Source organism: Microchirus variegatus, assembly GCF_963457635.1.
Source record: "Microchirus variegatus genome assembly, chromosome: 1".
Taxonomy (NCBI): domain Eukaryota; kingdom Metazoa; phylum Chordata; class Actinopteri; order Pleuronectiformes; family Soleidae; genus Microchirus; species Microchirus variegatus.
In genome coordinates this window covers 21,639,523-21,662,559 of record NC_139802.1, presented here as the reverse complement: position 1 = coordinate 21,662,559, position 23,037 = coordinate 21,639,523, and the positions used below count along the sequence as shown (strand labels likewise).

Sequence of the window (23,037 nt, the reverse complement as noted above, 5' to 3'; positions counted from 1 at the left end):
TGTGTCGTATGTTTTGCTCTGACGTGGAGGAAACAGAAGTTGTCTTGCATTAAAACAACAGATCAGCGAGTTTTCTTGTTCGTCGTTTGTCTTGTCTTCTCCTTCAAGTAATTCTCGATGCAGCGCCACCTCAGGTGAGGAGGGGAATACGTTTTTTCAAAACCTTCAGTTAAAGTTTCACTGAAGTATGAAAGTCTGAAGGCAAACTCGGACCTGTTTCAATCCCCGGTTGAACTGAGTCTGGCGGAGATTATTAAGTGTGAATACGACTTCTGTGAGTTCCAGCCCTCGCTTCTTCTCCAGCTCCAGCCTCTAATCCAAATATCTCAACTTCTATTGTTTCCAAATAACAATATATATAAATATATTCCAATAACAAAATGGTGCCAGAGAAAAGGTAAGACTCAAAGTACTGGTTGGCTTACCTTCACCAAGACACTGGTGGGCCTTGATGGATGTGATGAATTCCAGGCAGCACCATGCTTGGCCTTTTAAAGACGTTTATTTCAGCAGTTTATTGTGTACCAAGTGAAATAGTTACTTTCCCTCCTGTGCCCACTCATGGCGAAAACCCCAGAGCTGGTGTTATGTCACATCTCCAGCTGTACCAACAACCCCCCCCCCACCCCCACCCCCATGTGTGGGGTAAATATAGCCTTCAGTTGTCCGAGGAGTCTCTTTGCGTGACTCAATTTGTCAGTGATGAATTGCAGTGCAGGATTTGTCCCTGTTCACGTTGATGTAATTAAGGCCATTTACCGCATTGGAGCATGTGGTGTAGCCCTCAGATCTACTTATTTTCAATCCTGCACACAAAAAAAAAAGTTAGAGTTTAAGGTGTGAATCTAAATCTGAAGCTTTTTTCCTCTCAACTCTGAAAAATGCTGGAGGAAAAAAATCGTGAATGGAACCTATTTGTCTCCTCTGGATTCCATGGCAACAGCAGAAAAAATGTGATGGCAGCAGTAAAAGCATCACTATATAACCCTGCAGAAAATCTCCCTCAATAACTGCAACACCATTAGCCATCGCTCATCCCATGCCGTAGCTCAGACGCAAATGGCGAAACCACTTTGCTCATCGCGTATATTTAGAAAGACTATAAAGCGCCATTGTCGCAATAACAGCCACAGTGTGCAGCCGGGACTTTATTTGTGCTCCTGATCAATGGAGAGTTGGTGGAATGGGAGCTTAATTCGGGTTTAGTGTCACTCATTGGCACTAAAGCATTTTCAATTAGGTAGAAGAGACTGTTTGTCCACACTCTGCTGCTTTGATCTGGCAGAGAGAATTAAAGAAAAGCTCTGTGCTCTGTGTCAGGACTTGGATTTAACAGGGTGAAATAAAGAGCATAGATTCGGAACTGAAGTTTGGTGTCTCTGTGGTGTCTTATTTTACTCCAAGAAAGGCTCTGTGTCTATGTTTTTTGTAACCCAGACAGCAGCAGAGACGGGTTATTACGAGTCTGGACAGGGTGTGTCGTCTGTGGGTTAGGTCAAAATGTCTAAAATTTGGTGATATAGCGTCGTCCTTCCTCGTACGGTCACCGGGTGTTGCTGCTTCATTTCACCTCACAGCGGCGCTATGCTCAAATGAATAAGGATGGAAACTTGGGTGAAATTTATCTGGTCCTAAGAAGAGAGGGAGTTTACAGCGGGATAATGGTGATAGATTCAGTACATATAGGCTTCACTTTGTTCTCTATGTTTGAATAGAGAAACTTAACTTTTCATTAGTGCTAGGCAACGTCAACACACAGCGCGTTTCCATGACGGCTGAACGGATAAAGATGGACGTGACGTCATGTTTTTACGAGACTCCCGATTGTTAAAATGAGTCTCTAAAGTAACGCTAAACTTTAAGAACAGAGGCACACATACGCAGTACACAGGTACGCTGGTTATTTGTAGCACTGCTCTTTTCGTTCAATAAACAGACCGCTCCATTTTGACTGTCAGCGTGCTAACGGCGCTAAAGGAGCTAACGCAGCTAACTGGTATACGGTGCCTGGACTCCGGTGCCACGGCACGAAAAAGTGCGTTACTTCAGAAACTCATTTTAAAAAATCGGGAGTCACGTAAACATGACATCACATGCATCTTTTTCTGGTCAGTCGTCATGGAAACGCGACATGCGTTAACGTTGATGCACTTTAACGTGCCCAGCACTACTCACAATAGGCTATATATTGACTATCACAGAATCGCTGGTATTATTGTGATCTTATTGGAATCGTGGACCCATGTTCCGCGTATCACGACTCCCACTCCTAGTGTGTAGTCGCCTCCCACTTTGAAGAGGCGTAACCAAACGGGCGAAGACCAAATTTTCTCTGTACACGACGCGGATGGAAGCTACAACCAGTTAGATGGATTATCTGGATGACGTATTCAGAGCGGGCCACGCGGTTAGCGCTCTTGCTCCGGCTTCCTCCCACAGTCCATTATTAGCTTAGCGGATCAGCTTAAAATGGAAGAAACAGCAGCTGCTCTTCTGTGGTTCTGTTTTATTTTGTTTATGTGTCCTTTCATGAGTTCCGACCGTGAGGACACAATTTTACAACTTTATGGTGCAGGCTCTTCACAGGGTTATCTTTTCTTTCTTTAATTGTACTAGCAAACAATATATTGTACCACAACGCGACTGAGAGACGGAGCAAAACATATGAAATAATTTCATTAAGAATAATGATAAAACCTCGTGTGATTGCAGCAGCGAAAAGAGGAGCTCTGTAAATGAACACACTGTGTTGTTGCGTTCACATGGTGGACTCGTAAAAGAATGGATGCTGCTGCTTAATAAAGCCGTAATTTCATCTCAAGGAGCAATACCGTACGTCGGTCCCAGGAAAGCGGCACAATTTCTGCACAGTTTTGTTCACTCGGGTCGCACGAGTAATCACATACACCCGTCCATGATTTACGGCGCTTGTCCCTGATTAAGTCGGATAAAGAGACTGGTGCTGTGTGTGCTAACAAGATTATCGCAGCAGAGATGCAGAGCATTTATGTGTGTGTGTGTGTGTGTTTGTGTGTAGTCATGGGTTGTGAGGACAATTTTTGATTGAAACCTGTGTATTTGAGGACCTTTTTGGTTGATCCTCACAACTTTTAAGGGTCTTTGAGAGTTAAGTTAGGGTTGTTTTAGGTTAAGGGTTTAGATGAGGCATTGAGTTGTGATAGGCTAAGGTGCTAAGTGGAAGTGAGTGTCCTCACCAAGACTCCTGTACTATACTTGTATTTGTGACCTCTTTAGGACCTTTAAGACCTAATCCTCAAAATGTTTTTTTGCTTATTTTAACCATAAAATGTCCTGTGAGTAAATTATTTTTGCCCATTTGTTCAATATCTGGCAGTTATTGTTAATTTACTTTATGCTAACAATTTATAATGAAGACAAAAACATTCAAAATTTAAACAATTTCTCAATGTCTCAAAACAGGCCAAATAATGGAAACTACGTTTCCACATCTGTTTTCCCACTTTAACCCTCTCTAGCGAGAAAGAAGCTGATTCTCTGGCTTCCTACAACAGTATGAGTGAAATTACCGTAATAACCACGCGATGGCGTTGACGTGCAACTTCTCAGCTTTCACAAACCGCCGGCGGAATTTAATGCAAAGTATGTGATACGCTCGGTGTTAAAGGGTTAGGACCTTTCTTCTGGCATAAACACTTGTCAGGACCAAGTAAGTCCTCAGGGAGACCAAAACCTGGTCCTAATGAGGCAGAACTTCATTTCTGAGGAACTGGTTGAGTTTAGAGCTAAGGTTTGGATTGTGGTTAGCTTAAGGGTTAACACTGTGGTTTAGGCTTTTCCAAATGAATGGAAGCCAGTGCAGAGTCTGAAGAAGAACAGCTGTACAAACCTGTGTGTGTGTGTGTGTGTGTGTTCATGTGCCTAATCTTGTAGAGTGGTCGTGGACAATATTAGTCACTTGATGTGGAGCAGTGTTTGCATGAAACTTTTATATGGCGATGCACAAACACACACACACACAAAATAGTTGTTTTTGCACACACACTCACAGATGTTGGCACACACACACACACACACACACACACACACACACACACACACACACACACACACACACTCGTGCCGTTGTCTTGTGGTACATATGGCTCGGTGTGACCTGCCCGGCGTCCTTCACTGTCGTTGGCTTTGCTCCAAAGCCCCTGAGGCCGCGCTGTCCTGACGCGCTCGCTGCAGTTTAATACCACCAGCGACTCTGTGTCTGTCTCTGTGTTCACACCACCATCTTTTCATGTGCCAACAGTTTACATTTGTGTCAGACCACGGGTCTCAAAGGGACACACACACACACAGAGTCAGGATCGACGATGCTGATCCAGCACTATTCTCCATCACATAGATGTCTTGAGGTTATGTCTGGAGCGACAGAAATGGACAGAAGGGAAAAAACTCTTTGTGCTCCACAACCTGATATCTAAAGGTGACGAGGCTTGTGAAGCAGTTCTGTCACTTCTGTCACAGCCTCGACCTCTCACTCTCAGACCTGCAGAATTTATTCATTTCTCAAGTTAAGCAATTGTTTTTTTTTTCAGATATTCTAGTAAGTAAACATCACGACTGGAAGATAAAGTATGCTCAGGGTTGGTTGGAACTCGATGTTGTGGCTCCTGCTCATAGCAAATATCCTTGTGGGATTATGAAAGGATTATCTCTTCCTATCTCACCTCTTTTACAACTTTAACAATGTAGATTTTCACTAGTGCTGGGCACATTAACGGCGTTAACACATGCCCTGTTTCCATGACGACTGACCGGAAAAAGACGTGCCGTTACGTCATGTTAATGCGACTCCCCACGAGTCTCTAACTTAACGCTAAACTTTAAAAACAGAGGCACTCATACGCAGTACACAGGTACACTGGTTATTTGTAGTGCTGCTCTTTTCGTTTAATAAACAGACGACGCTCCAGGTCGACTGTAGGCACGCTAACGATGCTAAAGGAGCTAACGCAGCTAATGTAGCTAGCTGGTAAATGGTGCCTGGACCCTGGTGCGCTACTTTAGAGACTCATTTTAACAATCAGGATTTACGTAAACATGGCGTCGCATGCGTCTTTTTCTGGTCAGTCGTCATGGAAATGCGTCATACGTTAATGGCCCAGGACTAAATGCACGATACTGGATTTTTCATTCTTATTCCGCATATTATATATACATCTATGTCTCTCTCTCTATATATATACATAGATGTAGATATATATATGTATATATATTTATATATGTATGTACACGGAATAAGAATAAAAAATCACTGCACCACACTCAACGACTTTTATTTATATTCATTCATGAGTGAACGAGCGAACGATGCGCTTTCCCCGCAGCAAAAGCAAAGCCGTTCACCCGTGAATAAATCTAAGTAAAGTCATAACAGAGTGGCTTATTTTTGGCTGTGCAAGGTATTTCCTTCTTTTTTTTTACTGTTACGCAAAACTCCAAAGGTCGTCAAGTCTCTTTTGTTGTAGCAGATGTACAGAACCAGTAGATGCTGTACATACATTTTCTTCTTTGTGCTACATTGAAAAACAACAGCGTCACAGGAGAGAGCGTCAAAACAGGCAGCAGCTGTTTTAGCCGTTCGTCATATAATATGATAGCATCCCTCTTTTTTCTCGTAGTGATGAAGAGGACGTTTGGATGACTGGTGGAAGATGTTAATCCGATCTCACAAACACCACCGCTAGTTAACGTTTGTGTTTGCTTTTTATCAACAGCTCTTTCTCTTCCTCTTGCGTTCCCTGTTCTTCGCCATCTACTTCTTCTTATGTTTTGAGTTTGTACGGCATTATAGCGCCACAAACAGGCCTGGAATATATACTACAGCATTCTTTTGTGTGTGTGTGTGTGTAACATTTCTTTAAAAGAGGTGGATGTGTATGTGTTTTCCTCTGGTGCCACAGTGGGTTCATCTGAGATAATTTGCTGAGTCGAAGGGTCGAGGAGTAGTGTGAAGTTTGTGATATGAGACCAAGGGCCAATTCCAATTCCTATCTTAACCCTCAATCTTAACCCTCAAGCTCAACCCTTAATCTTAACTGGCCCTCAAAACCAAGTGTTGAGGGTTATTTTGTCACTTAGAAATGGGACACCCCTTAAATGCAGATACGTCTTCAGACTGTAGGGGGCAGAATAACGCGAAAGCTGCGTCCAGTCTGTCAACTCCAAAAAAGAAGAAGAAGAACACATTTACGTCACAATTATTTATTACGGTCCGTTTGTCAGTCAAGTTATTAGGTTGTCAGTTAGTTATAAGATGATACTCATACAAATACCACAACCACGGACATATTCAGCTGACAGTTACCACACACCACGACTTATTGAAAAGGGTTAACGATAGCAAACGATCGCTTGTCCCACACCGGCCGGCTATTGACAAAAGATCGTAAAATAAAAATAAATGTTACGCAACAATGACGTCAGTAATCCATAATATGGGCCTAAACTAAGATAATACAATGGTTTTCATCATTTTTATATCTCTATTAACAAAGAACCGATTTGAATGTGGCTTTGTATTGCTAGAATAGCAGTAGTATTTTTTAGAAAATGTGCTTCCCTCCCTCAGTTTTTCACTTTGTAAAAAGTTGTTTTCCATTTCAAAATTTGCCCTACTGTGATGCAAAACGCGTCATTTGACTCACGGTAGGGCACATTTGGATAAGGGAAAACTGATTTTTTTAGGGAAAAACTGAGGGAGGGAAGCACATTTTCTAAAAAATACTACTGCTATTCTAGCAATACAAAGCCACATTCAAATCGGTGAAGTATCCCTTTAATTTGTATCGCACTCGCGTCGCTGCTTTCGGCACCATCTTTGTTATGTCAAAACACGCAATGCATTCTGGGTAGCCCTTGCTCCCAAGGGTGGACTCTGAAAATCTCAATATTGAGGGCGATACAGCCCTTAAACTTGGCCCTCAACTTAATTTTTCTGAGAATTGGAACAGCACTTGCACTAGAGGGAGCACACATTTTTGAGATTGAGGGTTAAGCAAGGAATTGGAATTCACCCTAAATATGTGTTGAGCAGAATTATCGTTGGGTGATAATGATATTTGATTCTTTGTTTTCATAAACAGATCTCAGACGTTGGTTTGTGTACGTCACAGTTTTAAAATGACACCTAACGTAAGATGTATAGTGCTTATATATATATGTGTATATGTATATATATATATGTGTGTAAATATGTATATATATATGTGTGTATATATACATATATATATATATATATATATATATATATATATATATATATATTTAAATATATATATATAGTATAGTATATAGTGTACACCGTATTTTAACTGTGATGTTTCAAAAGGACCTGGTGTCTGATTAGTGCAGCACATCCACACATTCACTTTCCCTAAGGTTATTATTTTTATGAATTTAGGGACAATGGGACTTGTGGAAAACACTTGATATTTTCAATTTCATATCTATCTATGTAGTTGTTGTTTTTTCTAACAAGTCCCCTCCCCCCCCCCAGTTCTTTTACATTGGTTCATGGACTGCAGTGGATGATGTGAAAGTTTTCAAAGTCTGGCTTATCCCAAACTTTCCATCATCCGACCCAGTATCTTTTTTTGTGATTGTGACAATGATTGTGACCCAAATCTAATCAAGAGCAAATTTGCATACAAAGTTGTGACTTAATGTTTAATTGGTTAATGCAGTGAGTCCCAAAGACTGGGTCAGGACCCACAGAAGGGTCGCTTGAAATGTTTTGGGGTTTCCCAAAGAAATTACCCAAACTTTTATTTAAGATATTATTATACGTTTTCAATAACATGCATGAAATTCAATTTTTAAATAATTTATCAAACATCTATTGGAAATGATTTGTTAACCAACTCAAAATAATATGAAGTGTTAGTTGCACTTTGAAACACAGCATAATTCCCATTAGATGTTATTCTTTAAAAATGTTATTTTATGCATGTTATTTAAAACATATACATGTACATCTTCAATAAAAGGAATCACTGTTTTGAAATATATTTAGTAAATTATTTTCTATTCACTCGGCTTCTAAAAGTAGACATTCAACTATAAAAAAAAATACAGGATACATCAGTGTGTCAATATTATCAATATCAATATCAATATTTGTGTGTACTGACCTGTTACTCTCTCTCTCTCTCTGTGTGTGTGTGTGTGTTGCAGGTACACCCTTTGCTGATGCGCGAAAGGCGCTCAGAGTCTCACAGGAACAAGCTACTGCGGCGGACAGTCAGCGTTCCTGTTGAGGGACGGCATCATCCCGAGATGGGTGAGCGCACAGAACGTTTAAAATCACACTTTAACACTTTGGTGATGTGTCCTAACAACGGTCACAAATGTGTATTTTGAACTGAAATCAATTGGCGCCAAATCCAAAATAAGTATCTTGAAATCAGAATATGTAACTTTAAAATATTGACTTCCCTCCGAAGCCACACCTCCTGAGCACAGGAACACACAATGCTTGATCACAAAGAGCGTTGGATTTCACAAGGATTCGCGAGCACTGCATTAGCATTGGTAACTCAACAATTACTCTCAGAAGATCACCAAGACATAAAGTTAATTCAATTTTATTTGTATATATATGTAACGGGCGTGTCTAGTATAGGATTAAAAAAAGTAATGTTGAACGAGAACTTTAGATTTGCATTTAGGTTTGTCTTACTAGAATAGCGGTAGCATTTTTGAAAAAAATTGCATTTCGAGTCGAGAAATATCTTTTTTGGTACGTGCCCACCAGTGACACTTGGTCACTTGGTTCGAGGCTTGAAACCGCAATGCTAATTCTTCACTTTTTTAGTTTAGGCGGGAACTCATTCCCAGAATGTAAACAGTGTTTGCGTTTGCTAACAGTTTAGCTAACAGTTTAGCGAGCAGGACCAAGTGTCACTGGTGGGCACATACAAAAAAGAATGATGATATTTCTCAATAGGGGAAACTGAGGTTGAGAGGCACAAATTTTCAAAAATTCTACCCCTATTCTAGTGTTACAAAGCTAAATGCTAATCGGTGAAGTATTCCTTAAAGAAGCTAACCCTGATTCTCTGAAACATGAGATGTTTGCATTCCGACACCAAAGCTTTCCTGGCGGTGAGGAGACAACAATTCACATGATCCCACTTGGTTAGAGGCTTGAAACAGCAATGCTAATTCTGCACTTTTTAGTGCTAACAGTTACGCTAACACGAGGTCTTTTGTTCATGTTTTGATAGAGAGACCCCCCCCCCCCCCCCCCCCCGACAGCAAATATTATAGGAGACGTTTGCAGATTTTTAAATTGCCCGTGTAAACACTGAGAAAGTTAGCGGTCACTTTAGCGCAGACCCTGGAGGGGAAGCGGTTTCAGCGTTCAGCGCTCGTTTTGTGTGAAAAAGCAAATACAGGAGCGCAGACGAGGTCTCATCAGTCTGAGCCACACAAATCAAGAGAGTGGGCAAAAGTTTTCTGTCAACTTTATGTTTTTCCCAGACGCCGTTTCCTCACAAAACTACAGCCGGGGGATCGCAACAGGAAAAAAAAGAAAAGGTAGCTGTTTGCTAAATAGACTGTCACTTTAGATAATACCCGGCGGATATAACAAAACTTAAACTGCTGATGTCTCGTCTTTGCTTCCACTGAACTTTAAAATGAGGCCTGAGGATGGTTTCAGCAAAACTTATTATAAATGTTCATTTCATGGACATTTGAGTTTATTTTTAACCTTCCTGCAGCGGGATCATCTAATCTGACTGACAAAACTTTGCCACAGCATAAACACGGTGGTTTTTCATCGTCTTTGTCCGAGGACCTCGTGATGACAAATGCTGATCTCGATTTGAATGGAATTTTAAATGGTTTATTCAGCTTAGTCACATTTTTGGTGCTCCTGATTAAAAAAAAAAAAAAAAAAGAAGAAAAAATTACTGACATTGAAAATAAGTGGTTAAGAATAATTCAACACTATAAGTCAAGACTGGAATAAGTGAGAGTTCAAGGACCACGGAGACAGGATTAGATAAATGTGAACTTTTCTTTTAAAAAACGTGTTTGCTGACATTCACGCCCTGAACTTTCCTTCACTTCCCGCGACCATTAGTGATTTTCAGCAACATAATCCTCAGCTTCCTTTACAATAAGAGTATAGTTGCTATGCAACGGCCGTCTGTGCGTGGTTTACTCTCGCTGCTACTATCACCGTTCACAGCAGCACAGATTAGAGCATCGCAGCTGATCGGAGCTTCAGGCAGCTGTTTGTTTTCTGCCACGTTCATTTCAGGCTGAGTGATTCGTCAGTCGCCGTGCTTTGAAATGAAAATCGTGCAGTGGTACGACAGTTTAGACGTTTTTTAAAATTATTTTTTTTTACAACCATTTACGCTTTTTAAACTTTACTTTCTTTTATGTTGCTCTTTACTTTTATCTTAATCTGTCAGTACATTTACTTAACATTATTAATAATAATAATAATAATAATAATTATATATGTATATATATATCTATATATATAGATATATATATATAGATATATGTATAATTATTACTTACTAGCCCACTTTGAAATATGAAAATCCTCTGAGGTCTACACCCAAACCTTAAATCACTCCATGTCATGTTTGAAAGCAGCATTTGTGTGATTATCCATCAACATTAATCAACACATTTATGGAATTGGATTAAAAGAAAAATAAATAACACACACATTTGCATGTCTTTCTTTCTTATCGTAGCATACCGAAAATTTAAAAGGTCATATTTATTCCTTAATATTTACTGACCTTTCACGGCCCACACTTTGGTTTATCACTGCATTAGTTTAACTTAAATCAGATTCAAAAACAAGACATGCGAAACGTGTCAGTCTGACTGAATGTATACGGTGTACTGGAGACAAACACCACTCCTCCCTGACCTGGAAACACAAGAAGAATCCAGAGCACGAAAGAAAACATGGAGAAAGACAAAGAGACGGAATTTACACTGTGTCAGCTTCAAGCTCCAGCTTCTATTATGAAAACACAGACACACAGATTCTACCTTCTGGCAGAGCTTCTGTCACTACTACAGCTGTGTTGTATAGCTGTCTTTCAACATAGTGTCACTCATCCAGAGCATATTGGAGCTGCATGCTGCAATTAACAGCAGTAGCTGTGACAACTTTTGATTTGCTTGACAGAAAAAGCTAAACTCCTTGATGAAGACACGAAGGTGAAAACCTTCTGAACCTTTTTTTTCCCTAGAATCCACGTCTGTTTAGTTGTGAAGTTAAATATGGAAACATCCCTGCAGACATGAGAACAAAACACTGCTTTAAAGAGGAAAACACAGAATGTTTAATCAGCATTGTGTGAACTCACTGGACAATCGTTTGAATGTCACAGACTTTCATTCATATTCAAAAGTTGTGCACTACAGCTTTGGAGAATCAGATATTTTAAGGTTAATTCCATAAATCAGTTCTCTACTAGCGCTTGTATACTGGGATAAGGATAGTGGTTTGAATAAAAGGGTGAAGGCAAGCTACATAGTTGTCATAGTCAGAGTAGCAATTGTTAATAATGTAGATTATTTTCTCGGTCAATCGATGACTTGTTGAATGAAACGTCAGAAAATGTTGCCTCGTTTTGTCCACGAAACAAAATGATTCAGTTTGAATGATTTATTTGTTTTAATGCAGCAAAGAAACCAGAACATATTCACATTTCAGAAGCTGTAAAGTTATTTTAAAATCCCTTAAACCACTGGATTATGAACATAGTTGATTGTCAGTGTAGTAATAAAGTGATTTATTATCACGGCCCTGATCCTGTGCCTCTGTATCGCCAGTCTCAGTCTCCGCGGGTCCTCTACAATCTTCCCTCATCCTCCACCTCTCTGTCTCACTCAGCTATTTTAAGGGCTTCCCTTGCGACGTCCTCGGTGTCTGACTCCGCGTTGCTCTGCCCCCAAAACTGTTGTGCTGATCCGACTGGATTTCCCTCAGTCTCTCCACTCGACTGGTCCGTCTGAACTCCCCAAACAGGCACTGACACATTAGCGCGGTCCACTTTGACCACACAGTGGGCTGACGAGGCAGTGTCACCTCATATTGCGTTACCTCGCAGAGTAAAACGCGCTCACATATGTTGGTATGTGTTGCTACGGGCCCGCGGACGCACTGACACCATTTTATGGAGCATCTGCGTTGCCCCCTTCAAAGAGCCAAAAGAGATTAACGAGCCCCGGGCAATTAGTAATTATTAGATCAACAAAAAAAAGCAAATGAGGTTGCTTTAGGGCCGCAGTCCGCAGGGAGTCATGTGACCTATTTTATAAAACCCCTGACACGTAACACTGAGCTGATGAAAGGATTCCAGACAACACTGCTTGAGTGTGAGTAAGACTGTCGAGTCATTAAATGCAGGTGAAGCTGAGAAGGAGACTCCCATAGACTGTATAATAAAATGGACTGTCGTTTCCAGGTCCAGAAAGTGAAGCCAATGTGGAATTATCTGAAAACCTGGTCTCTCTTGAATGGCCATCAGGTGGCGACGACCACTATTAGGCATCAGCGAAGAGAGAAAAAGTCCTCTTTTAACAGGAATAAACCAGACTCAAAGCTTTGTGGCCATCTGTCTCAACAGGTTGGGGTGACAGGAAATAAGCATGACCCGATGGTGTGGATCCTTGATTTTTTGGAGGAATTTTATTCTGCACCAGGCTGGCAGCAGCTCATCAGCAAAAAAAATCTTTGAATGACTTGAAATTCACCATCATAATAGTCAGCATTGCCCTGAACAAGTATCCGTTGAAAATATTTGGAAAACGTCTTAAGGAATAATTTTAATGAATTTTTGAAATTCAGGAAAAGATTAATTTGCCCTGATGCACTTTGACAGTGAGCTCACTTTCTTCTCAAAAACAAAAAGTATCTCAGAATGACTTGAAATTTCCCATCATAATAGTCAACATCGCCCTGATCAAGGATCTATTAAAAATATATTTTGAAATTTTTAATTTTCAGAAAGAACTAAATTTTGCCTCTGTTTTCACCTTAGGGGGCACTATAGAGCCCTTTTTGGCCTCTACCATTCGTGGCTACATTTGCCATTTTGGTTGAAAGAACAAAGCCTGAAAGAAGAAATTAGGTGATGTGTACCCTTATTCTTGTCACTTCCTGTCATGAAATGTACCTCAAGGCTCACTTATATCTTGTTATATCTTGTTCAATAAAACACAGTTGTTCAAGAGGGGACTGTTGATCTTCCCTGTCAAACTATTCCATCAATCCATGAATATAATTGTGGCAAGTATACAATGATTAGTTGCACGCACGAATCCCAACGTTGACCAAGTAGACGTCATCGTAGAAGAATCATAGCATACCATTATAATCACAACTTTCCATCCTTTTCCTTTGTGTTTGGCCTAAAAAAAGGATCTTCAGCAAAGTCAGAGTGCTGCTAATTTGTATTTAGAGCCATGTTCTCTTCAGTGAGCAGCACAGCGGCACAGAAGCTATTTATAACATTTCAGGGGCAAAAAAAACGAAACACAGGACCCAAACAAAACCAAGGTCAAGGTACGTGTAGGGGAAAAGGGTGAGGTGAAGTTTGAAGCTTCTTGCTCTGTTTGTTGTTGCTAAAGTAGTTCAGTCAGCTTATTTTTTAGGGCACTAACACATCTGTACATGACTCTGCTTATATTTAGATGAAAAAGATGAATAAGATGTTTGTTTGTTTCCATAACATTTGAACAGATGTGACCTTGGTTTTTTTTTATAATTTTTTTTAAAAGAGAGACTGGAAAAGGACTTGCAGTTTTGAATATGTACACATGCAGCCTATAAACCAGTGTTTGTGTGTGTGTTTAGAAACACCACCAGTTAGCTCCATTAGCTGGGTTAGCTCGCACAGACTCCTCCCCCTTTTATAAACGCCAGGGCTGTCACTTGTGAGTTATTGAGAAACTTCTTACTGAGAACCTCACTCAGCTGCCAGACCACGCCCACTGCACTGCCCCCACTCTCCCTCCCTCCCTCCTCCACTCAGCCCACAGATAAAAATATAATAATAATAAAAATATAGTTTATCTTGATTGGGTATCAAATGAGTGCAAAGAAAGTTACTCTATGAACTTGACTCTGAGATTTATTTGATTATTTCAAATTAACAGTATTTGCAGTTGCCTTCTTTGGTTCCTACATATTGATTTCTGGGCTTTTTTGTGTGCATATGAACAATCCAGCAGCTTCACTTCCTGATTGAGTGATAAATCCACAGCCTTTTTTCCCCTCAAAGTCTCATTGTTTTGTTTATTTTTTTATTTTTTTAGCGGCCCCACACGACACCACACGATGATAACCAGCTGTTTCTAAACGCGCGACGCCTACCGACGCACACAGACGACGCGTGATTGAGGCAATTGAAATGAAATAACATGTAATTTGGGCCCTTCATTAACCGCAATTGACACGTTAAAGCCTGTCAGCTCGAGCCCCCGCATTTTCAAGCATATATCTGACAATTTAATTTAGAAAATTAAGTTGTGTTATCTTTAACGGTGATTTACCGCCTTCACGTGCTATACACGTTGTTATTAAATGTGGAGAAGGCAAAGTGGGGCGAGTGATTGTGACACTTAAACGGTTGCTGCGGTGACACGACCTCCGAAATCCAGTGCAGTTTCAGCTTGACTGAGTAAATTATGAAAGATGGAATAATCTATTACAAGTTATATGGTAACATCCTGGCAATATAATGCCTTTTATAGTCCAATTAATCAGAATAAAATATCAAATAAGTTATCAGTACCCATTTAAAACTGTTACAGCTCTATACAGTAATGAGTTAACTTAATGAGTAATATTATTTCAGGGGTAATTCAGAGTATTTATACACTCATAGTCATAATACCTATTTACCAGGTATTTGCTGTGTAAATAACTGTAATTAGGGTATTGTAAAATGGATCTTCCATCCAGCCACACACTTCTTCTTGTGTGTCGCGGTTCATTTGAAAACATGTTTATTTTTCAATGCATAATCAATTGTTATTCCACTATTCTGCATACATTTTTAATGTGAAATCTCCCCATTAATTATTCATAGTTGTTGTTGTTTGGTTACAACACATGACAGTGCATCCCGACACTCTCCACTGTAGATAATAATATAAGAATTAATAATTGTGATATTTAATTCCAACTAATAATAAATCCCATAAATCCGATACAAGGGTCCTTTAAGCATTTAAACATTCATTTACCCACACACACACACAGATGGAATACAGCTGAACCCACAGTAACTCTCGAGGTTTTCTCCACAACGACGACATCAAGCCATGAAGATTGGCTTGATGTCGCCCTCCCTCTCTCACTCTAATGCATCTCGTTTAACGTTTCCGGAAAACATTTTGAAGTCAAGGAGGTAATTAACGTATAATGAAGACATTAATTTTGCCGGATAATTACTGTGCAGCGTCAGCATTTCATGCAAATGCGGTGCTTAATTAACATTTAATGATTGAAACGAGGGAAATTACTTCTCTTAACTAGACAAAAAAATAATAACGTTAATCTCTCTCATGTTTGTTTTTTGGGGGTCACAAACCTTTAACTAATTATTCCATTACTATGTATCACTACGGTCTTTCAACCAAATCTGATGGTGATGGAATAATCTGTTGATCGGTGTTTACCAAAATCTGGAAATGATGATGGTGACAAACCAAAATGATCAAGCTGTAATGATTTTCTTTGTTGTATGGAGCAATATTTATACTTAAGAAGCAGAAAAATCAGAAAACTTATTTTTAATTGTTGACGGTTCATTTAGTCATCGATTAATAATCAAATAATTGATTAAAAAAATAAGGATTTCTTAAAATATTGGTGTTTGACAGTAAAGTTTTGCCTTTTTCCTCTCATTTCTTAGACCTCAGAAAATACATGTGCAATCCTTTACAGTACTATTCTGTGCTATTAAATGGATATTCAATTCTATATTGTATTACTGTATGGCCATGAATGGAGGACGGTTAATAGCTAATTTCCATGGTGATATGAGATGTAAATCCCTACACATTTGTGAATTTTATGATGCAGTTTGATTCACAGATGGCAAACAAAAAGAAAATACATTCACTTCGTCGCCTGTCTCCCTCATTAACCTCCACAAAATACGACCAAATAATCCCCATTAATGAACGTGGCCTTTTATGTTCCGTGTTCGAGCTGCAAATTGACTTCATCTGCGTTCTGTTCTGTTATTGAGAGAAACCTTATTATCTGGATAACTTTGCTGCAGGGAGACGACAACAAAAAAAAAGAGAACCTTAAACAAAACAAAACAAACATGGCCCTACGCGTCTGATTGGTCGTTAACTTCGGCTCAATAGTTTTTCGGTTTCAAACGCGCTTCGACTTTTTCGCCCAGGCTCGTCCTTGGAGATCTCACTTATTCCTTTCAGCCGTCTCAGCTTAGCGGTCGACGTGATAAAGCAGCCTCAGCAGAGCCGTTGTTCCGCTGTGACCTTCACGCTGACGCCCTCCTTTTGCTACATACAATTTATTCAAGACTCAGATATAAATAATACAGCATCAGTATCATTATAATGATACTTTTCTACCCGCTAACCATATCCCTAACCCTCCATTTTGAACTTTCTATCTTGTCACGCCGCCGTCCGTCTGTCCGTCCCGCGCTCCGCAAGGTCCTCAGAACTCGTTGTGTGTCACAGTCCTAGACGGAAAGGACGAAAGAACGATGTTATTATAATTAAAAGACAGAAAAGACAATTAATCACACGAATTAAGAAAAAACAAACTGTAAGACTTAACACTGTTGTAAGTGCTGAGACAAGCACTGTGACTCATTCCAATCTGTCATGTGAAGAAGAGGATTTAGACGACTGTTATTTTGAGCTGCAGTGGTGTCATTTGCTCCTGGAACACTTTTGGATCATGTTTTTGTTGAAATCACCTTGATGTCGTGATTGTAACCTGTCTGTCTGTACAAGGTAAGTATGTAAAATAATTGTATTTATTTAGCCTGAGGTTACAGCAAACTAGCGAGTAGGTAAGTATGGACAGGAAGGGGATCGTGACAGTTAGCGTCAAGTCAGGTAAGTCAGCGACTCCACAGTGGCAACAGTTCATCAGTTTGGGGTTCCAAGGAACGAACTCACTCAAGGTGGTGAAGGAGGAGAACAGGAATCCAGTGACGAAGCCTCGGTGCAGCAGCGGAGGTCTTTCGCTGACGAGAAAGTGACGAAGAGAGAAGGCAGGAAGAGGAAGTGATTCCGGAGGAGATGGAATACACTGAAGCCTCAGAATCTTCTCGGGCGCAGGAGACGTGGTGACCTGGAGAGAATATGCCGTGAGTATTTCTCAGGGAGTCAAGTTTCTCGTAGCGAAGTAAAGAGGATTGTTACCAGCTAGGCGAAACAACGAACTGACGCCGGTGATATGCGAAGCCCCGCCTTAGGAGTCCTCCTGAACGTTGATCAGAAGCAGCTGGGGAGGAGCTGCACAGGTGACGACAATCATCAGCGTCATCGGGAAAGTGGGTCAACCAAGCCTCCTGCGAAAGAGAGGGAGAAAACAAGGAGCAGCATGGAACAAAATACGGAACTTGTGGAAAGTGAGAGTGTGGATCGTGACAAAATGAGTCTTTAAAGTAGCGCTAAACTTTAAAAACAGAGGCACACATACACAGTACACTGTACGCTGGTTATTTGTAGCGCTGCTCTTTTCGTTTAATAAGCAGACCGCTCCAGTTCGGCTGTAGGCGTGCTAACGGGACTAAAGGAGCTAACGCAGCTAAACGGTATAAAAGCTGCCTGGAGTCCAGTGCCGCGGCATGAAAGACTTCCTTACTTTAGAGACAAATTTAAAAATCGGGAGTCACGTAAACATGATGTCATGTGTGTCTTTTTCTGGTCAGTCGTCATGGAAACGTGCCATACCGTTGACGACGTTAACGCTGTTAATGTGCCCAGCGCTAGTTATTACTAATGTTTGATTTCACTACACTACCTTTACATGGATAACTCGCCTCCAAGTGTCACTTCAGTTTTGTTGTGTTTGGGTCTCGTCTTCAGTAACATCTTACGTGAAATTGACGTCTTCTCTCTTTCTTCCTAGCACTGTCAACTAACCTCCATACCTTGCAAAGAGATCAGTCTAAGACAACCAGTAACTCAGTGTGTCACGAAGTTAACTTGAAATGACCATGTCAACTGATGAGATTAAACCTGACCAGATGATGATGATTTCTGGAGTTTTGTGTAAACCTTGCTTGGTCTAACACGTCCTCTTAGGTCGGTAGTAGTGGCAATTTCTAAGCATTTTTTTCCAATCTCCAGAGGTGGAAAGTAAATAAATACATTTACTCAAGTTGCTAAGTAACTTTTACTTAAAGTACATTTCAAATGAACTACTTTTTACTTCTACTTGAGAAAATTTTCAGATGAATACTTTTACTTCTACTTGAGTAATATTTCATCAACATATTGGTACTTTTAATTGAGTACAATATTTTAGTACTTTTTCCACCTCTGCCAAATCTCTGCGTTTAGTCAAGTACGGTCACAAAATGTGAAAATGCTCACGAATGCTCAGATGATGGCATTTACATTATGTCATATTCAGTTTATGTATGACCCTGCTTGTGTGTCCAAAGCGCAGGCCTGAATGTCATAAACTGTATATTTGAACCAGATTATAACAAAACATACTTATGGATAAGGGTCTGCCAGTAAACCCTACTAAATGTTACACACGGGACCTTTAAAGCTCCATCGCCCCCTGTGGACTTCTGAGTAATTACCACAACAGTGCTGTCACTGTGACCTATTTTTCTCTCCCCTGCCAGTACACCCTGTCACGCACGCACGCACGCACGCACGCACGCACGCACGCACGCACGCACGCACGCACGCACGCACGCACGCACACACGCACACACGCACACACACACACACACACACACACACAAAGCATTATCCCTCTAAGTTGATGTCTAACCTCACCTTTAACCTAACCACACTTCAAATCAAAGCCATGAACTTAACAAGTCCCTCAGAAATGAAGTTCAGCCTCATTAGGACCAGGTTTTTGTCTCCTTGAGGACTAAAGGTCCAGACAAGATCAGTGTTTATGACAGGAAAAGGTCCTAAAATAACAAATAAAGTCACAAATAAGTATACAAACACACACTGACTTGACTGACGATCCATTTGTCAGTCAAGTTATTAAGTTGTCAGTTAGTTATAAGATGACACAACCACGGACATATTCAGCTGACAGTTACCACACACCACGGCTTATTGAAAAGTAAACGATAGCAAACGATCGCTTGTCCCACACCGGCCGGCTATTGACAAAAGATCGTAAAATAAAAATAAATGTTACGCAACAATGACGTCAGTAATCCATAATATGGGCCTAAACTAAGATAATACAATGGTTTTCATCATTTTTATATCTCTATTAACAAAGAAAATACTTAATTTGTAGTGCGCTCCCAAGGGTGGTCTCTGAAAATCTCAATATTGAGGGCGATACAGCCCTTAAACTTGCCCCTCAACTTAATTTTTCTGAGAATCGGGACAGCACTTGCACTATTTTTTTATTCTCCTTCTCGCTTTGTTTTTAAGCTAAACTAATGGCAGTTAGTAATAGACCAAAAGAACAGAGATTTGCCTAAATGAGCCACACTCCATTTTATCCTTGCCTTCTTTTGGTGTGGCTGAGATTATTGCCTCCTTCCAGCTGGGTGGAGTTTGTACATTTTTGTAGCCATCAGATCCTGGCGATTTGCTTAAGTCTACCAATTGCAACTTTTAATTCTTTTTCATATCCGCAGTCATTATTTCATTTTGATTTTCATCTAGAGTGGGTAATTCTAGGGAATTCAGGAAGCTGTCAATTTGGGCCACACTCCCACCTGGAACTTCAGAATATAAAGTTTTGTAAAACACTTCAAAAGCTTCCTGAATTTCATTTAGTTTATTTTTTATCGCGTTTGATCGCGTCTCTGATTTTATGAATTGTATTTTCCACTATCCTTTTTTTCAGTTTCCATGCCAATACTTTCATAGATTTGGAGCCACTTTCATAGTGTTTCTGTTTTAGAAACATTACGTTTATCTCGATTTCTTTTTTGGCCAAATTATACAATTCATTCCTGACGTGTCTTATTTCTCTCAGTGTATCCTTTGCCAAATGTAATTTATGTTTTCATTCTAGTTTCTTTAATCTTTTTCTTAAATGAAGATATTGCTATAATTTTCCCTCTTAAAACATCCTTCAAAGTATCCCATAACATGGGAGGTGAAACCTCTCCAGTATCATTGAACACTAAGAAGAGAGAAATTTCTGATTTAATTTGACGAAAAGACGGATCATTAAGCAGACTTCAGTTCAATTTCCATGTATTATTCTTGGATCGCAGGTCAAAATCAACGGATAAGTAGGCTATACTGGTGTATGGTCACTTAGATCTATTGTCCCGATTCCACAAGTATGTATTTTATCTTTATCCTTCCCAAATGTTATGAAATAGTCTATTCTTGTACAGAGAGAGTGAGGAACAGAGTAGTAAGTGTAATCCCTTCTGTTCGGGAAAAAATCTCGCCATATATCAATTAAGCCCACCTCAAAAACTGTGTTTACGTTCTTATATAGGGACTTCCCATCCTGCGTTTTTTCCACAAGATGAGTCCAACTTTGGCCGCAAATGTATATTTAAATCACCTCCACAGATCAGGAGGCCCTCTGTTTCAGTTACCATAATATTGGTCATTTTTTGGAAGAAACTAATATCACTCCCTGGGGGTGCGTAGACATTCCCCGGTTTATTTTTAGCAATACAATTCCATTTTTTGTGGGGTTTTCTTGGTATGAAGTTGTCTCGCTTTACTCGCACTGTGTGCTTCTTCCACCTCGCCAGCCGATGATGTACAGACGTGCAAACAAAACACTGCTATGGTAAGATTCTTACAGCAAGAGCAGGAATTGCGTGAACTCATTCGACAATGGTATACATAGCTTTAATATGTTAAAAGCGACAGCAGTGCATTTGCCGCCAGGTGGCGCTCTCAGTTGTGGAACTTGTGGCCTGTGATGAAGTGATGTGTGGAATGACTTCGAATACCGTGTGTGAAATCCTTTATCATGAAAATCAAGTCATAGCCTGCAAAAAAAGACACTGGCACTAAATTGTTCAATTGTAAGAAATCATAAGCCCTGGTCTCATATATTCTGCTGCTATTCTGAGACACTCTGAGACCTCTTTATCTCTTCAGTAGCTCCGTTTTCTTCTGTCTTTCTCTGCTCATATGAGAAATACACTCACCGTATGCCACTCACAGTCTCGGAAAACTAAAAACTGAGTGAATTCCTCACCTTTTTTTATAGATTTTATCACTAGCGTTGTGTGTATCATTTCAATTTTCAGTCATTAAGTCATTTCAACACAACAGCTAATATCAGATTAAAGCAATAATGAATAGTGATTCCATCCCATAGGCGGCTAAATAGTCATCAGTGCTCATTAATTTGTGTGGGCTGGAAAATTACAAAACAGCAGCGTGACTGGATGTCAGGCTACAGGCCAATATTTAATGCAGCCGCAGATGTACATCAATCAGCCTTCTCTTACCGTTTATTACTTAATGCAATTAAATCAGTGCATACTGGGCTCTGATTAACATCTGTCTCTCATATGGTAGTGAACGGTGGGTTGAACTCAGATGTGTTTGTGTGCACAGAGAAGTGGATTTTTGTTTGTGATGGAGGGGGGAAAAAAATAGGAAATGGTACTCATTCTATTCTGACTCACTTTCATACGACGATGTGACCGAGCCTCGCACACGTCCAGACTTCGCTTTGATCTCAGGTGGTTCGCCACAGTTGACCTTTAAATCCAGGGCCTCAATTTGCAGTTAAAGTAGCCGCCGACCGGCCCACTTCCACTGCCCTCTCTTCTTCCATCAGCACTAGAAAGTCATGGCAACTTGTGACTGGAGCTGTCTGCCATGGTTTTGTGTGCTGACAATCTGCTGGGGCTGTACTTATTACGTTTCAAACAGAAAAACCTAAGGAGCGGCACACATGCAATCTTTTTTCTCTTTTTTAGCTGTGAACTCATTTGACTGGACTGTTAAAAAAACTCTTGGATCTTGTAAAACTGATGCTTTAGAATTCTTCCAGCAACAGATCTGTGAAGCTGCTCTTTTTTCAAAACTACATCATAGACCGTATATAAAAAAAATTACACCTGAAGCCAACCAGGTGATAACAAGACGTCTGTGGACAAACTTCAGTTTGCAAAAATGTGAAAGTGCAAATCCCGAGTTGAGATTCTTATAGGTGACATCGTGATTGGCTGCCACTTGATTGACATTGGCCAATAACATCCAGACTCTTCATCCAGAGGAGTCTTAGCTCTTACTTTATCCACAAACTGCAGTATATGCATTTAAAATCTGGTCCCACGACCAGATTACATACAAAAAAACACAGATTTTCTCCCAGGACTTTGGTTAAGGAGAGTGAGCAGTTTCCAGATTATACACGAGTACATTTAAATTGACAGATTTAAAGTACTTGTCCTTCAGTGGATGGATTTATGGTTTGCAGTGTGACCAGAACAACTTTGTTGGGTTATCCTATATATGATCCCTAAGAGCTAAAAAAAAATACAGCTTTTCTGAGTGGACTGGGAGTGGTGTGGGAGAATGAGCAGTTTACCAAGTTTTCCAGTTAGAAAAGACTCTCTGACAGTAAGATCTTTTTAAATGAGCCTTTTCAAAAGTATCTACCAGTCCCATGTAAGGCACTAGGGAAAGATGGTGGATACTATGTCCGTACCTCATAGAACTACACTTCAAAAAGCCTGAAATATCCCTTTCAATGTGTCCGGTAAATGTCAAAATAAGTATTCTAAATTCAGTTTTTTTCTGCAAAAAATTCATTTGCAGTGTAATATAGACATAGATTATTAGCTGCTCCGGCTCCCCGATAAG

At 40.1% G+C, this 23,037-nt stretch overlaps 1 protein-coding gene across 1 annotated transcript in view; it reads left to right on the top strand.

Annotated features, from left to right (window-relative positions):
- The window catches only part of syngap1b (synaptic Ras GTPase activating protein 1b), a gene marked incomplete at both ends in the record, with an annotated part of 183,141 nt that overhangs the window by 55,721 nt on the left and 104,383 nt on the right, over positions 1-23,037 (top strand). Inside the window, one exon of the mRNA XM_083902073.1 lies at positions 8,209-8,314. Within this exon, the coding sequence (XP_083758199.1) occupies positions 8,209-8,314 (106 nt within the window). The remainder of the gene's footprint in view (positions 1-8,208; positions 8,315-23,037) is intronic.